The sequence below is a fragment of the Leptonychotes weddellii genome, chromosome 9 (genome assembly GCF_054177405.1).
Source record: "Leptonychotes weddellii isolate Sample4059 chromosome 9, ASM5417740v2, whole genome shotgun sequence".
Lineage (NCBI taxonomy): Eukaryota > Metazoa > Chordata > Mammalia > Carnivora > Phocidae > Leptonychotes > Leptonychotes weddellii.
Window position 1 is genome coordinate 75,055,309 of NC_138377.1, and position 17,846 is coordinate 75,073,154.

Below are 17,846 nucleotides of genomic sequence, written 5' to 3' on the forward strand. Positions count from 1 at the left end.
CTGGATGACCTTCTGATGGGCTTTAGCTCCGGGTGTGGATGTGGACGTTTTTCTCTCAGATGACAGAATCACTCCAACTTCCCCTTGGCCATTGCTTCCTTCCCTTGCAGGTAGCTGGATCTTGTTTTCCTTAAAAAACCTTTTCCTTCCAAATTTGCCTGCCATGCCAACTGTCATTAGCGCATCTGTGGCCCCACGGACGGGGGCGGAGCCCAGGTCCCCCGGGCCGATTCCCCAGCTGGGCCAAGGCAAGACCACCGAGGCCGGGGGCGCAAACCCAAGTGGCATCTATTCGGCCATCATCAGCCGCAATTTCCCCATTATTGGAGTGAAAGAGAAGACATTTGAGCAGCTTCGTAAGAAATGTCTAGAAAAGAAGGTTCTTTATCTGGATCCCGAGTTCCCACCAGATGAGACCTCTCTCTTTTACAGCCAGAAGTTCCCCATCCAGTTCATCTGGAAGAGACCTCCGGTGAGTAGCTCGCAGGCTTGGGGTTTTTTTTTCCCTCCGAGAAGTCCTCCCCATCAGCACCTCCCCGCAGCTCCACAGTGCACATGGGCAGGAGGGGGAAGGATCCTGGCAGCCCCGTGGGCTCTGTCCTCAGCGGAGGCCAGGCCCATTCTCACTCTCTTGCTCTCTTTTTCTGAAAAACATCTTGCTTTGTATAAAAGTAATGGGAACTCAGTTTAATTCATCCTATAAAAGTAAGCATCCCTTTCCCAGAACAAGTCTTTGTAAGAGTCTTTCCATTTCTCGGGCTAAAATCATGATGTTGTTCCTTAGTTTGTCAGTAGCCATGACTTTCTGCAACACTGAAGCCCTGGAAAGAGGAGAGTAGCCAGCAAAGACCACTTTTTCTAGCATTAAATGTTAGGATGAGAAGAAATCCTAGCAATCATTTTTGTCCACATACCTCACCCCACAAACGAGAAGGGCACACAGAAGAAGTACATCCAGAGAGGGCATGACAGCCCGGATTAAAACCCCTTCTCTTTAGGTAACTCTTCCAGCCTCCAGGTTTCATTTATAGTGATCTATCAGACCGAAAATCCTATCCCCCTACTCCCCTCTCTGATCAGACCTCCCATATGACTCTTATTCTTAATTCAAGGAATTTATTGGGCATCTGCTAGAGCCAGAAAGTGGGCAATTGACTGAGGAGACAACAGTGAACAAGAAAGACAAAAATTGGGGCACCTGGGTGGCTCAGTCGGTTAAGCATCCAGATCTTGATTTCGGCTCAGGTCATGATCTCAGGGTCCTGGGATGGAGCCCCACATTGTCGTGGTCGGGGGGCTCTGCGCTCAGCAGGGAGTCTGCTTGAGATTCTCACTCTCCCTCTGCCCCCCCCCTTGCTCACTCCCCGCCCCAAATAAATAAATAAATCTTTTAAAAAAGAAAGAAAAAGGGGCGCCTGGGTGGCTCAGTTGGTTAAGCGACTGCCTTCGGCTCAGGTCATGATCCTGGTGTCCCGGGATCGAGTCCCACATCGGGCTCCCTGCTCAGCAGGGAGTCTGCTTCTCCCTCTGACCCTCCTCCCTCTCGTGCTCTCTCTCATTCTCTCTCGCAAATAAAAAAAAAAAATTAAAAAAGAAAGAAAAAGAAAAATTCCTGCTGTCCTGGAGTCTAGAATCCTGAAGGGAAGGCTGTCAAGAGAGAACATTCAAATACTATGGGATCACAAGACAAGGGGAGCTAACCCCATCCAGGGAGAGAACGCCCCCCCTACACACACACACACACACACACACACACACACACACACACACACGAGATCACTGAAACTGAGGCTCAGTGCTATTCATTAGCTTAATCAAGTTACTCTGGGACCTAGTGCCATTGATGAGCCATGTTTTTCTTTCTAACCTGAGATGCAATGTCCAAGGCTCCTTTCCTCTCCTGATAGTTCTGTGGCAAGTCCTGTGACTGCCCTGAGGACCGTCAGTTTAGAAGAAAGGACTGGCAAGAACTTCATTCTGCAGCCCAGTCCCTGCCCTGCTACTAGAGGAATGGGACATGTCACATCCCTGTTGAAGTATCTTCGATGACACTGTTCTCCCCTCCCCACATGCCTTCAGGATAAGTCCAAACTCCTTAGCTGAGCTACAGGCCCTCCTACGCAGGCCCCTGCCTACCTGTCCATCTCATCTTCACCCTCTCCTGTTGGACCCCGACACATTCAGCTGCTCTGTTGCTCCAGATCCTGTATCTCAAGGCCTTTGCTCATGCTCTCTGTTTGGAATGACCTTGTTTTTATCTGATCTGCTCCCCCTCACCCTCTCCCCACTGCCCAGGTATCACTTCCTTCAAGCTTTCACATGTCTGTTCCCCATCTGCTGAGAACTGGAACCATTCCTGGTCATCTCTGGACCCCCTTAGCCAGGGAAGGACCAGGCCCACAGTGGGTACTCAGCTGCTGGTGGTGAATGAAAACCCACAGCTGAGGGCATTGAGCATTAAGAGCTAAGGGCAGCCCAGCACTCCAAGGTGGTGGGGGTGTTCCTAAAAGCCTTTTTATTTATTTATTTATTTTAAGTAGGCTCCATGCCCAGCATGGAAACCAACTCAGGGCTTGAACTCACTACCTGAGCTTGAGATCAAGGGTTAGACACTTAAACAACTGAGCCACCCAGGCGCCCCCTAAAAGTCTTTTCTAATACTACTGCAGAGAAAAAAAAATTCACAAATGCTGTTTTTAGTGAAATCATTGGTGGATTTTAGTCTTAAAAGCTAGACTTGGCATATTACTAAGAACAACGTAAGGGTCTGTTATGCTCTAGGCTCTACGTCAGTCCTAAAATGTCATTGTCAGTGTGACATTGGGGGGCACCAGAAGACCTGTCTGTTTCAAACTGTGCCCCCCCCACCAACACCCCCTCACGTACAGGTGAAGTGATTAAGGTCCAGAAAGGGCAATCACAAGTTGATTGACATTGAAACAGTGAAATGATTCCAGAAATTTCTGAAGTGTAAAGCACTTCTTGGAGACCTAAGTTTCCCATGCATTCCGTAGACGTCGTAACCTTTACCAGGTTCGAGCAGTCTGAAGCGGAGACTGTGTCCTAGGAGAGGCCCTTCCTGCTTTTACTATGTGAGGCACAGAATCACTGAAAGCCAATCTGAGTATTCGCAATCAAGTAGTACTTATTTCAATTGGATGGTGGTCGTGGTGGGGATGGTGATGATGATAAGGGGAGAATTATTCAAGCCACCTATAATTCTAGTTAAGATGATGCTGTACTTTCAGCCTTTCCCTCCTCAAAGAAGGGACAGCCAGGCCCTCTGTCCAGGCACACCCATAATCTCTTCCCACTCACTCACCAGTGCTACCTCACTCTTTTCCTCCTCTACTAGGGAGCTTCATGCATTGAGTCTCCAGGCCAAACTGATTCCTTTTGCCCTTCCTTCTATGATCTATTTCTAGAATCAGAAAGCAAACAAACCATACAACACTTCCCAATTGTTGAGCCAAATTTTCTGATGACAAACCCCTAGACAGAAGAGAAACAGGGCCTCTGAGAAACTGATTACTCTTGCCCAATTTCATCAGGGAAATGCAAATCAAAAGCAATGAAATATCACTTTGTTAGAATGGCTAGAATCCAAAGGACATAGAAGTAACAAATCTTGGCGAGGATGTGGAGAAAAAGGAACCCTTGTGCACTGTTGGTGGGAATGTAAATTGGTACAGCCACTGTGGAAAACAGGTTCCTCAAAAAATTAAAAATAGAAATACATTATGATCCAATAATTCCACTACTGGGTATTTACCCAAAGAAAACAAAAACACTAATTCAAAAAGATATATGCACCCCTATGTTTACTGCAGTATTATTTACAATAGCCAAGATATGGAAGCAACATAAGTGCCCACAAACACACACACACACACACACACTGGAATATTACTCAGCCATAAAAAAAGAATGAAATATTGCCATTTACAACGTAGTAGTTGGACCTAGAGAGTATAATACTAAGTGAAATAAGTCAGACAGAGAAAGACAAATACTAAATGATTTCCCTCAAATGTGGAATCTAAGAAACAAAACAAATGAACAAATAAAGAAAGAGACACACAAACAAAAAGACTCTTAAATACATTAAACAAACTGGTGGTTACCAGGAGGGAAGTGGGTCGGGGAATGGGTGAAATAGATAAAAGGGATTAAGAGGTAAAAACCTCCAGTTATAAAATAAATAAGTCGTGGAACTGAAAAGCACAACATAGGGAATATAGTCAATAAGACTGTAATAATGTTGTTTGGTGACTACACTTAATGAGGTGAGCACTGATTAACATAATGTATAGAATTGTTGAATCACCTGAATGTTGTACACCTGAAACTAATATAACACTGTATGTTAATTATACTTCAATAAAAAAGTAATAAATAGGGGCATCTGGCTGGCTCCGTCGGAAGAGCGTGGGACTCGATCTCGGGGTCATGAGGCCCACGTTGGGTGTAGAGATTACTTAAATAAACAAAAATTTTAAAATAGTGATAATAATCATTACATTTTTCAGGTCAGGTCTTGTTACCACTACAAAATTATCTGATTTTTTACAGATACTTAGCCAAATGTGCTTAACAAAATGTGAATCCTTAGCATGGCAGACTCCAGCTTTTCTCTTCATGAGGAAAATTCATAAGGAAAAATGAGGAAGATTCTTATAACTACAAAAAGAATAATTTCTCTCTGGGGGTGGACATGATTGTTGTTTATAGTGGGGGAAAAAAATGCTAGTGTATTTACAAGAGGGAAGGAGCCAGAACAGAAACCCAAGTGGGGTGGGGGGGAAGCAACAGGGCAAGAGGCCACATACCCCAGTGTCATCCCTCCGCTTGACCTGACACCCAAAGACATCTTTTTTAAGATTTTATTTATTTATTTGAAAGAGAATGAGTGAGAAAGCACAAATGGGGGGAGGGGCAGAAGGAGAGGGAGAAGCAGGCTTCCCGCTGAGCAGGGAGCCCGATGCGAGGCTCCATCCCAGGACCCTGGGATCATGACCTGAGCCGAAGACAGATGCTTAACAACTGAGTCACCCAGGAGCCCCAACACCCAAAGACATCTTTACTCACGAACTTGTGAAATGCCTGGGGTGAGTAAAAAGTAACTTGTTGGTAAAGGGAGGAAGTGCCTTCAGTTACACAGACAGGATGAGCCAGCACACCCAGAGGCCAGAGTGTGGAAAGCACAGTAGTGGGGAAAGAGAGAGCCATACGGAAGCAACTGCCTGGAACCCCCTGAATGCTGGTGGGGGGAGGCCTCTCCTCTCAGACGCTATGAGGTGGGAGTTCCGGATCTCTGAGGGACTGTGAAGCCCCAACTAACACCTGGAGAGTGCCCTGCTTAAGAGAAGCTGACACATGGTGCAGCCACTGTGGAAAACAGTATGGAGCTTACTCAAAAAGTTAAAAATAGAACTGCCCTACGATCCAACAATCGCGCTACTGAATATTTACCCAGAGAATACAAAAACACTAATTCAAAGGGATATATGCACCCCTATGTTTATAACAGCATTATTTACAATAGCCAAGAAATGGAAGCAGCCCAAGTTTCCATCCATAGATGAATGGATAAAGAAGAGGTGGGATGTATATATATATAGGACTATTATTCAGCCATAAAAAAAAAAAAGAAATCTTGCCATTTGCAACGACATGGATGGAACCAGAGAGTATAATGCTAAGCGAAATAAGTCAGAGAAAGACAAATACCATACGTTTTCACTCGTATGTGGAATTTAAGAAACAAATCAGCAAATGGGGGAAAAAAGAGACAAATTAAAAAACAGATTCTTAATTATCGAAAACAAACTGGTGGTTACCAGAGGGGAGGTGGGTGGGGGGATGGGTGAAATAGGTGATTTAGATTAGGGAGGGCACTTGTGAGGTGAGCAGCAGGTGATGTATGGAATTGTTGAATCATTATATTGTACACCTGAAACTAATATTACACTGTATGTTAACTGGAATTAAGATAAAAATTTAAAAAGCCAAAACAAAAAAAGAAAGAGAAGCTGACACTTGCTTTACCATTTTCATCCCAACTTCAAATCTAAATAATCACCATCACAACTTTTAGAAGTTTATTATATTCCCCAGAATACCAGGAAGATAGTATTAAAACTGCTCTCAAAAATTCCTTATAGGGCACCTGGGTGGCTCAGTCGTTAAGCGTCTGCCTTCGGCTCAGGTCATGATCCCAGGTTACTTGAGAGAGAGAGAGAGAGCACAAGCAGGGGAAGCGGCAGGCAGAGGGAGAGGGAGAAGCAGGCTCCCGATAAGCAGGGAGCCCGACGTGGGGCTCGATTGAGAACCCTGGGATCATGACCTGAGCCGAAGGCAGACGCTTAACCCCAGGCGTCCCAACCCCGTTAATCTTAAATAGCATCCTGTTTTCTGGCCACACCAAAATGTCCCAGGCTTGTCTTGTACATTTCTTCCCCCAGACCTGGAATGAATCATTTTTGCAAGTAGCCTGGTTCCTTTCAGTCTGAAACAAAGCTAATGGAAAGGGGTGAAATGTGGAGTATAGAGGACCACTGCCTCCCGAGCACCCAGTGCCTGGCCACTGCATCGGTACCCCGAAGTTGGAAGCTTCCTGACAACCCGGGGTGACAACAGAGGTCTCTTGCTCTCACGGTCCCTTCCACGTGCCCCAGCCCCTGCATAAATAACACTCTTCCCTGGGTGTCTTCCCAGCCAGGGGGTCACTTGGCTCGCCGTTACTCAGCTCTAAAAAGAAGAAACTCTAGGTTGGCATAAAATAAAAGCTACTCCCTGCCAGTGTGGAATGAGAGGAAAGAAAGAGAACTATAGGAAAACCCAGGCTGTGTGCAGTGAGCCCTCTGTTTCCAGGGTTAGGAGCCCAGTCGCTGGCTACATAGTTTCTTCTCCCAGGGATATTACTTATCTTTCCTGAACCCAGCTCAGGAGGAGGGCTGCTTGCAACCTGATTGAGAGTGTCCTCTTCTGTCAGACAGTTTAGAGAGAAGTGGGATCACTGGGCTGGCTACAAAGAGGAAGACCTGAGGGCATCCTGCAGAGTGGTTAAGAAAACTAAATTTAGAACCAAACAGACCTGGTCTGAACCCTGGCTGGCTCAGCCACTAACAAGTCAAATTAGGGGTGCATGGGTGGCAAAGTCGGTTGGGCGACTGACTCTTGGTTTGGCTCAGGTATGATCTCGGGGTCATGGGATTGAGTCCCACATGGGGCTCCACGCTCAGTGTGGAGTCTGCTTAAAAGACTATTTCTCCCTCTCCCTCTGCCCCTCCCCACCTCAAATAAATAAATCTTTTTTTTTAAAGTTTAAATTAATAAATACCCTTAAGATGCCTGGGTGTTAAGCGTCTGACTCAATCTCAGCTCAGGTCTTAATCTCAGGGTTGTGAGTTAAAGCCCCATGTTGGGCTCCACGCTGGGTGTGGAGCCTACTTTAAAAAAAAAAAAGGTAGGGACACCTGGGTGGCTCAGTCAGTTAAGTGTCTGCCTTTGGCTCAGGTCATGATCCCAGAGTCCTGGGATCAAGCCCAGCATCCGGCTCCTTGCTCTGCAGGAAGCCTGCTTCTCCCTCTGCCTGCCACTCCCCCTGCTTGCCACTCCCCCTGCTTGTGCTCTCTCTGACAAATAAATAAATAAAATCTTTTCTTTTTTTTTTTTTTTTAAAAAAAAGCCCTTTAGAGAGTGAAAAGGCAACCATGAAGTGGGAGAAGATATTTATAGCACATCTAACCCTTAAGCAATCTGTATCCAAAGATGCCTAAAATTCAACTTGAAAAAGACAAACTCAATGGAAAAATTAGCAAAAGACAGGTATTTCATGGACAGCAAGTAACAAAGATCCAGAAATACATGAATGTATGAAAGATGTTCTGCCCATAACGGGCACAGTGATACTGTTCTGAGCTAGCACCCTTGAAGTCCTAGTAGGTGTTCAAGGTAAGGTAGTAATTCCTAGGAGCCGCGACAGCAAAGGACTAGAGCATAACTCAGTGATGAAGGGCACAGGCTTCGAAGCCAGACAAACTTGATTTGAATCCCAACTCCACCTCTTAACAAGGTGGCCTCGGGCAGGTTACTGACCATTTTCAGGTCTCAGTTTCCTCATCTGTGAAAAGAATATGAAAATCCTTACTTCCATAAAGTTGTTGTAAGGATTAAATGGCATGTTGTAAATGACATACTGAACACAGTGAATCAATAAATAATGATGATGGTAAATCAAAGGCAAAATGAGGTACCCCATTGAGAGCCAGCCCTCTCTTGACTCAGTAGTCATGATGGCGCTGTGCTGGGATGGGGTGGGGGGAGGTAAGTTCTGGTGAAAGTGTAAATTCAATAAATAATTAGGACTGCCTCCCCTTATATTCCACAAGACAGCAGCTCCTACTGACAGGGACAGAGATCTAGACATCATAGCGAAGAAGCTGAAATAGCTCAGCAGTAAAATGCTGAAAATGGGGGACGCCTGGGTGGCTCAGATGGTTAAGCGTCTGCCTTCAGCTCAGGTCATGATCCCAGGGTCCTGGGATCGAGCCCCACATCTGGCTCCTGGCTCAGCAAGGAGCTTGCTTCTCCCTCTCCCCGCTCATGGTTTCTCTCTCTCTCTCTCTGTATCTCTGTGTCTCAAATGAATAAATAACATCTTTAAAAAAAAAAAAGCTGAAAATGGGAGGGGCAGGGACAGAAACAGCCAAGAAATGTATGAAGAAATGCATTTCCCTGATTATGAATGAGGCAGAGCATCTTTTCTTACATTCATGTATTTCTTGACCATTTGTTACCTCGCTGTCCATTAAATACCTGTCTTTGCTAGTTTTTCTGTTGAGTTTGTCTTGTTCAACTTGAATTGTAGGCATCTTTGGATACTGATTTTTTATTGGTTAGATGTGTTATAAATATCTTCTTGGGGCACCTGGGTGGCTCAGTTGGTTAAGCATCTTACTTCAGCTCAGGTCATGATCCCAGGGTCCTGGGATCGAGCCCCGCATCGGGCTCCTTACGCAGCGGGGAGCTTGCTTCTCCCTCTCCCTCTGTTGCTCCCCCTGCTTGGGCTCACTTGCTCTGTCAAATAAATAAATAAAATCCTTAAAAAATATATTTTCTCCCACTTTGTGACTTGCCTTTTCACTCTCTTAAGGGCTTTCTTAGTTTAAAAATTCTTAATTAAAATCTCTTAATTAAAAGTTCTAAATTCTTAATTTACTATTTTTTTCCTTTATAGCTAGTGCTTTTTATGTTCTGTTAAGAAAGTTTTTCTTAGGGGCACATGGGTAGCTCCATCAGTTAACCTCCAACTCTTAATTTTGGCTCAGGTCATGATCTCAGGGTCATGAGATCGAGCCCCACATTGGGCTCTGCTCTGGGTGTGGAGCCTGCTTAAGATTCTCTCTCTCCCTCTGCCTCTGCCCCTCCACCCTCCACCCCCGCTCTCATGCATGCTCTCTCTCTCTCAAAAAAATTAAAATTAAAAAAAAGTTTTTCCTAAACCAAAGTCATTCTTCTTTATTATCATTTAGAAACTTAATTTTTCTGCCTTTATATTTGGGTCTATAATCCATCTAGAAATGATTTTTCTTATATAAGATAGGGATCACATTTTGTTGTTTTTCCAACTATTCTGTAATGTTACTTTTTAAACAGGGCAAATGTCTACCAAGGTGTGGTTCTGTTTCCGCGGTCTCTACCATGTTCCACTTGTGTTTACTGATCTTTGTGCCGAATCCACACCTTCTGCCAACAAGTCTTGACATTCAGTAGAGCAAGTACTCCCAACTTGTTTTTCTTCTCCAGTATTGTTTTAACTATATCTGGCTCTTTGCCTTTCCATTTAAACTTTAGAATCAGGATGTTGGGTTCCACAAAAAATCCTGTTGGGATTTTCATTGAGATTGCATTGAATCAATCTGGGAAGAATGCATGTCTTGACAATACTGAGTCTTCCTATCCATGAAGAAGGGATATCTCTCCATTTAATCGAGTCTCCTTTAGTATCTTATTTTTTTAATATTTATTTATTTGACAGAGAGAGACACAGCGAGAAAGGGAACACAAGCAGGAGGAGTGGGAGAGGGAGAAGCAGGCTCCCCGCTGAGCAGGGAGCCCGATGCAGGGCTCCATCCTAGGACCCCAAGATCATGACCCAAGCCAAAGGCAGACGTTCAACTGACTGAGCCACCCAGGCGCCCTCCTTTAGTATCTTTTAATCAAGTTCTTTGATAATTTTCTCCACAAAGGTCTTGAACATCCTTTGTCAGATTTCTTCCTAGGCACCTTTTGTTTTTGTTGTTTTTAGGAAGGGCATCTTTCTTAAAATTGTACTCAATTTCTCAGGCATAAACATGCATTTGACTTTTATATCCAATATATTTGCTAAACTTAGTAATTCTAACAATTTAACTGTAGATCCCAAGTTATTTGTCTTAGGTTCTGTTTCTATATAGATAGTAAGGTCATTTGTAAATAATGACAGGACCACCCAGTACATTATGCGCAACTGTATTCAGCAACCTAATTCCTGTTTTACTGCACTGGCTAAAACCTCCAGCATCATGTTAATAATAAAGGAGATAACAGAATCTGTCCGGCTCCCAATTTTAAAGGGAACTCAATCTTAGTGTTTCATTGTTGGATAGACTAGATATAGATTTCAATGTCCTCATGTCTGGGGTGTGTTTCTTATAAACTGCTTAGAGTTTAGAAAAAAAATCTAATCTGAAAACCTTTGTCTTTTAACTGAAGGTTTTAGTCAATTTACACTGATTATGAACATTTATTATATATATAACATTTATTATAATATTTATGAAAATATATTGGATTTATTTCTATCATATTAACCATAACCTTTCTGTTGATATTGATTTTTAAATGTTCCTTTTTTCCTCATTCTGCCTTTTCAAAAATGTAATCAAAGTGTTTTCTCAGGGTGTCTGGGTGGCTCAGTTGGTTAAGTGTCCAACTCTTGATTTCGGCTCAGGTCATGATCTCAGGGTCGTGAGATCAAGCCCCACATCAGGCTCCATGCTGGGCATGGATCCCACTTAAGATTCTCCCTCTCCTTCTCCATCTGCCCCTCTCCCACCTAAAAAATTTTAAAAGTGTTTTATTTTTTTCTTTCTACTAGTTCGGAAGTTATTGACTATTTCTGTTTTTTCAGTGGTTGCCCTAAATGATTAACACACATTTCATCTTGACAAAGCCTGAAATTGATCAATAGCTCTATTTTCCTCACAAACAGTATGAGGACCGTAAGGCACTTTGACTCCAAGTACTCATAATTTTAGTTCTATATTGATGTTACAACCTTAAAAAATAGAAAATATTACAATTTTTAAAACAGTCAATATTCGGTCAGATTTACACATGTTTACCAATTTCTTTTTTTACTGTTCCTTCTTGAGTCTTAGGCTTTTCCTCCTAAAATAATTTTGCTTTTTCCTAAAGGACCTTGTTTAGAAGTTTCTTTAGTGAGTGTCTATTTGTAGTAAGCATTCTCAATTTTTATTTGTATAAAATTTCCTCTCACTCATGAAATAGTTTTCCTGGGTAATCAGTAATAGCTTGATCCTCATTAATATCATCTGGCTTACATTCTTGCTGAAATGAGTCATTCTAATTGGTGTCCCTTAATAGGCCATCTGCCTTTTCTCTCTGACTGCTTTTAAGATCTCCTCTCTATGGCATTTGCAATATCTCTATGATTTGTCCCAACATATATTTCTATATACCTTTCCTGTTTAGTATTCACTGGAATTCCTGAATCTGAGGATTGGCGTCATTGGTCAATCCTAAAAAATGTCTTAGAATATTAATTCTTTTCATATTTTCTATTATCTTCTTCTGGAACTCCAATTAGATATATGCTGAACTTACTTTGCTCTATCCCAAGTATCTCTTAATCGTTTTTCTCTTTCTTTTTAAAAAACTTCCCATATCTTTGATTCTCTGTGTGATATTCTAGGTGATTTCTTCTGCTCTCCCTTCTAGTTCACTAATGCTCACTTCAACATCACCTAATCTAATTATTAAATTATTAAATTTCAATGTGTGAAACTTAATTGGATTCTGGTTCAAAAAAAGCAGCTATGGGGTGCCTGGGTGGCTCAGTCAGTGAAGTGTCTGCCTTTGGCTCAGGTCATGATCCCAGGGTCCTGGGATAGAGCCCTGTGTGGAGCTCCCTGCTCAGTGGGAAGCCTGCTTCTCTCTCTGCCCCTCCCCCCACCCCCGCTTGTGCTCTCTCTCTCTGAAATAAATAAATAATTTTTTTTTTAAAAAGCATCTATAAAAGACATTTGGAGAACAACTGAAGAAATTAGCATATGGATATAGATCTTGGATAATATTAGAGAATAATAGTTAATAATAGTTTCTTAGCGATAAGGGCATTACAGTCAGTAGGAAAGTGCTCTTGTCCTTAGGAGATGCCTGCTGTATCCCAAGTATACTTCTAAGTATTTAGGTGTGAAGTGTCATGATACTGTCAACATTCTTTCAAATGGCTCAGCAAAAAAAATAAAATCTATATATACAAATATAGATAGGTAAAACAAAGATGACGAAATGTTAACAATTGTTGAATCGAGACATAAGCTATATGGATGTCCGTTCTTTAAACTTTTCTGTAAGTTTGAAATTTTTCATAATATAAATATATAAATAATATAAAGTAGAAAACTATGAGAGTAGAAATTTAAATTTTTAATAGCTGCGTTAAATATAAAATCAAGGAAATCTAGTATGTAGAACAAACAAAAATAGGAAAATACAATAAAATTAGAGGAGGTTTAACATCTGATTTTTAGAAGTTTCACAAAAAGAAAGAAAGGAAAAAGGAAGGAAGGGAGGAAGGAAAGAAATAATTGAAAGGGAGAGAAATGTCAAAGAAATAATATAAGAATATTCCAGAACTGAGGGCAAAATCTCTATATTGAAAGGAGTCACTGAGTGCTCAGCAAAGAATAAAAAAATAAACTCATACCAAGGCACATAAATGTGGCTTTTGGAATTGGGGGCAGGAGGAATAGGAAGGAAGGGTAGAAAACCCTAAAAGCTTTCAGAGGGAAACGATAGGTCACACACAAAGGAATGTTCATCAAGTTATACCATACTTCTCAACAATACCAGATGCTAGAAGCAATGAAACCATGCCTTAAAAATTCTGAGGGAAAATGCTTTTCAACTTAAAATACCTAGCCAAATTCTCAATCATGTGCAAAAGTAGAAAACAGGGTTAAGTGGGCAATGACTCAGGGGACTTACCTTCCATGCACCCTTTCTTACAAAGCTGCAAGTTGTTTGCCAATCCAGTCAAGGAGTAAATGAAAGAAGAATTAAGATCTGGGAAATGGAATTCCACCCAGAAAGGCACAGTCAGTCCCAGACCACAGCTTCTAACCTGGAGGGCAGCCAGTCCAGTCTGTAAGGAGAATGAGGCTGCAAAGGAAGGCCTTGGGGGGAGAGCAAAGGAACCACTAGGTTATCTGATGAGTTTAAGTATTTGGAGAAACTGCTTACTGAGGAAAAGCATTGATAGATATACAGAAAATCAGAAAATTATAAAGAATAAGAGAAAAGAAACATTTCTACAGAAAGGACTCTACAGCATAACACTTAGCTAAGAAGTGAACAATATTCACCTAATCATACTCAAGTAAATTCAGAATTTTAATTTTACCAAAATTTGTAACTATTTGGGAAACTATTTGGGAAAAATGGTGGGCAAAGCATAATGTGAGAAGCCTAAATCTCATTTGTCAAAATAGGAACTCTGCTGATACTTTCTAAAAATAATAAATTAGGACCGCCTGGGTGGCTCAGTCAGTTGAGTCTCCAACTCTTGGTTTCGGCTCAGGCTGTGATTTCACGGTCCTGAGATCCAGCCCAATGTCGGGCTCTGCACTCAGCATGGAGTCTGCTTGGGACTCTCTTTCCCTCTCCCTCAGCCCCTCCCCACTGTGCTCTCTCTCTCTCAAATAAATAAATAAATCTTAAAAAAAAAAGTAAAGAGAGATCCATGATGAAAGACTGGACTCTTAATAAAAATAATAAATTAAAAACTAACAATAGAAAGATATTATTTAGGGGTGCCTGGGTGGATCAGTCGGTTAAGTGTCTGCCTTCAGCTCAGGTCATGATCCCAGGATCCCAGGAGGATTGAGCCCCGCATTGGGCTCCCTGCTAAGTGGGGAGCCTGCTTCTCCCTCTTCCTCTGCTCTTCCCCCCAGCTTGTGATCTCTCACTCTCTCTCAAATAAATAAATAAATAAATAAACCTTTTTTTAAAAAAAAGAAAGATATTATTTAGAAATATAGAGGTAAATCCCAAAAGAAATTGCTAAAAGAATTAAAAGTTGGGGCGCCTGGGTGGCTCAGTCAGTTAAGTGTCTGACTCTTGATTTTGGCTCTGGGTCATGAGATCAAGCCCCAAGTCGGGCTCCACACTCAGCACAGAGTCTGCTTAAGATTCTCTCACTCCCTCTCCCTCTGCCCCTCCCCTCACTCACTCACTCACTCACTCACTCAATAAATAAATAAATAAATAAATAAATAAATAAATTAAATTAAAAAAAAAAAAGAATTAAAAGTAGCTGTCTCTGAGGAGAGGGATTTGCCGGTCAAGAGGCTGCTATTCCTCTATGTACCTTTTGTATTGTTTGATTTTTTAAAACTTTGTTCATGTATAAATGTAATAAAAATATACTTATTTCTTAAAAGAACTGACCTCAAAAATTATATTGAGCTGTTACAGTACTCTGTAATGCTAATGTCATGGATTGAAACCCCAGTGGACATAAGAATCTCCTGGGATGCTTCTTTAAACTGAAGAGTCCCAGAGCCCTACCAAGAATATGTGAATCCTTAGGTCTAGGGTGAATCCTAGGAATCTGCTTTTTAAACTGGCATCCAGGTGATTCTGATGCAGGTCGTCCAAAGACCACACTCGGAGGAGCCCAGAGTAGGTGCAGGCTGGCAGGAGTCAGTGACTGGACAGGGGCAGCATCCCCCGAGGGGGCAGGCTGCCAGGCCCGGGGGTTCACCTGCGTCGGCTCCCAGCTCTCACATTCGAGTTGTCCATCGAAGCATGGTGAAACTTTGAAAAAGCTGGGCTTTCTTGTGAATGTAATTCCGACACACATGTATCCTTCCTTCCCCACCCACGTTCTCTGCCTCAAAGTTCCTGAATTTGTAAGCGTGGAAGTCTGTCTGTTGCCACAGGGCCTACTCTAACGGGGACTTGCGTCTGAGGTCACGTTACCCACCCTCCACAGATTAGAGTCCCTGAATGGCCAGTCAAGGTCTTTGGGGGGTTGGGGCAGGGACATCAGGAGAATGAAGGCTTCATTAACCTCAGACAATGGCTTGGAGCAGATTCCTTCTATGCATTCAGCAGCCTGTATAGGATTAGTGTATACAGCATGTTTCGAAGGCCCCATGCTGTATCCCACTGGCCGCCAGTGTCAAAGGCATGAATGCCTTTTGCTGAGGCAGGGTAAGCCTCTTAGTAACTACATTTTTTCTTTTTAAAGAAAGAATCCCAGCAAGGCTGATGGAAGTCCCCTGAAGTTCTCCAAGCCACCATGGCCTGTCCTGGGGCTGTCCCTGGCTCTCTTGCTCCCCTTGCTGGCTCGCTCTCTGGCTGGCATGGTGTTGCCCCTTGACCGTGGGCTCAGGGGCCTCCAGCCAAAGCTGCTGACTCTGACCACGGCCTTTCTCTGGGCTGTGTTCATTTGCATCGCGCTGCTGAGGGCGGAGGAGTTATATAGGCTCGGGCCCATTCACGGGAGGATTAGGCCTGCACTGAGGGCGCAGGGGGAGAGAGGCCGCAGGGAAGGCCCAGCTCCTCTCCCTGAGCGGCCACCATGCCCTACCTGCTGCCAGGATTCTTCTGTGACCGCGTGATCAGGGAGCGGGACAGGAGAAATGGAGAGGGCACCGTCACACAGCCCCTCAAGTTTGAGGGGCAGGATTTTGTTGTTCTCAGACGACGGTGCCTAGCTCAGAAGTGCCTCTTTGAAGACCGTGTGTTCCCAGCAGGGGTTCAGGCCCTGGGCTCCCATGAGCTGAGCCAGAAAACCAAGATGAAGGCCATCACATGGAAAAGGCCAAAGGTAGGGATGGGAGGGACGGACGGGGCTTCAGGACCCAGTTCCTGGGGACAGGATGTCAGGTGGTCCAGAGCCTTGAAGCTGAGAATCCACAACCTGAGCAAGTGGCTTATCAAGGCTCTCTGACCCATGTGCCCCCAGAATGCCTTCCTGCTTGCTCCTGAAACTGGAGATGTTATTTTCTGTTCCTGAACTAGAGGTTATTATAACCCTTTAGAGGTCTCTGAGCCTGTAAATATTTTTAGGAGAGCTAATGCCCTGGCTTCAATTCGTAGTAAAATAGTAAGGCATAATTGATGATCAAGTCTTCTTGAGAGCAGGTATTCTGGGGATGGTAAAGCGGAGTGGCTAAGAGCACTGAGGCTCACAGTTGCAAGGAGATTTCCACGAAAGGTGGTGAACAGCTAAGAAACAGGAGGCTGTGGGAGGCTGGAGACGCCTTGGGAACCTTGCGCCTAAGGCTGGCTCATTAGGGATGCGCCGCTTCTGTTTAAACAGAAAGGTCCGTGCTGACCAGCCAGGCTTCTTACAATGCAATGTGGTGCATCCACATTTAGGATTATGTGTTTTCTTGGAGAATTGCCTCCTTTATCATTATGTGATGCAACTCTTTATCCCTAATATTCTTTGTTATGAAGTCGTCTTCGTCTGAAATTAATACAACTACTCCAGTTTCCCTCTGATTACTGCCAGCATGGCATATCCTTCTCTAGCTACCCGAGTCTTTATGTTTAAAGGGAGTTTCTCGTAGACAACATATAGACGAGTCTCTTTTTTATCCACGCTAACAATCTCTATCTTTTCACTGGCGTATTTAGACCATTCCCATTTAAGTGATTATGATACGGCTAGATTCCTATCTACCATGTTTGTAACTGTTTTCTATTTGTTAACAATTGTTCTTTGCTTCTCCTCTCACCTCTCTTCTGCCTTTTCTAATAATTTAATATTCTTCATGATTCCATTTTATCTCCTCTCTTAAGTGTATCAATTATACTTGTTTTAATGTTAATGGTTATGCTACAGTTTCCAATATACATTTACAACTAATCTAATTCCACCTTCAAATAACACTATGCCGTTATATATGCAGTCTAACACTTTATACTAGAAAATGCCCAGTTCCTCCCTGGCTTCCCTTCATTCATTTTACCTGTGCATATGCGATCATTACTCAACACATTGTTATTATTATTACTTTAAATAAAGTTATCTTTAGGGGCGCCTGGGTGGCTCAGTCGTTAAGCGTCTGCCTTCGGCTCAAGTCGTAATCCCAGGGTCCTGGGATCGAGCCCCGCATCGGGCTCCCTGCTCTACGGGAAGCCTGCTTCTCCCTCTCCCACTCCCCCTGCTTGTGTTCCCTCTCTTGCTGTGTCTCTCTCTGTCAAATAAATAAATAAATAAAATCTTTAAAAAATAAAGTTATTTTTAGATTAAGAATAAGAAAAACCCAAGTTTTATTCTACTTTCCTTTATTCCTTCTCTGAAGATCTTCCTTTCTTTAGGTAGGTCCAGGTTTCTGACCTCTATCATTTTCCTTCTCCCTGAAGCACTTCTCTTAACGTGTCTTGCAAGGCAAGTCTGTGGGCAATAAATTCTCTCTGGTTTTACTTGCCTGAGAAAGTCTTTCTCAGTCTTTTTTTTTTTTTAAGATTTTTTTATTTATTTGACAGAGAGAGACACAGCGAGAGAAGGAACACAAGCAGGGGGAGTGGGAGAGGGA

The 17,846-nt window shown here is 43.0% G+C and overlaps 2 protein-coding genes across 17 annotated transcripts in view; one reads left to right on the plus strand and one right to left on the minus strand.

Moving 5' to 3' along the window:
- LOC115940389 (uncharacterized) overlaps positions 1 to 17,846 on the minus strand; it is a 54,407-nt gene that overhangs the window by 24,562 nt on the left and 11,999 nt on the right. For 6 of the 11 annotated variants that reach the window (XR_014148599.1, XR_014148598.1, XR_014148604.1 and 3 more), the window contains one exon: positions 13,279 to 13,466. The exons of 2 other annotated variants lie outside the window; for them this stretch is intronic. Coding sequence is in view for 2 of the 9 variants with exons in the window: in XM_081831013.1 (XP_081687139.1) it covers position 13,466 (1 nt within the window). In the remaining 7 variants the exon portion in view is untranslated. Of the gene's footprint in view, positions 1 to 2,136; positions 6,278 to 8,962; positions 9,128 to 13,278; positions 13,467 to 17,846 lie in introns of those variants that run through there. 3 more of the 11 variants (XR_014148602.1, XR_014148600.1, XM_081831014.1) reach the window with 3 other exon arrangements.
- Positions 164 to 17,846, plus strand: part of CAPN3 (calpain 3) — a 46,703-nt gene continuing 29,020 nt past the window's right edge. For all 6 annotated transcript variants that reach the window (XM_081830994.1, XM_081830997.1, XM_081830996.1 and 3 more), the window contains exon 1: positions 164 to 472. In XM_081830994.1, coding sequence (XP_081687120.1) covers positions 164 to 472 — 309 coding nt within the window. The remainder of the gene's footprint in view (positions 473 to 17,846) is intronic.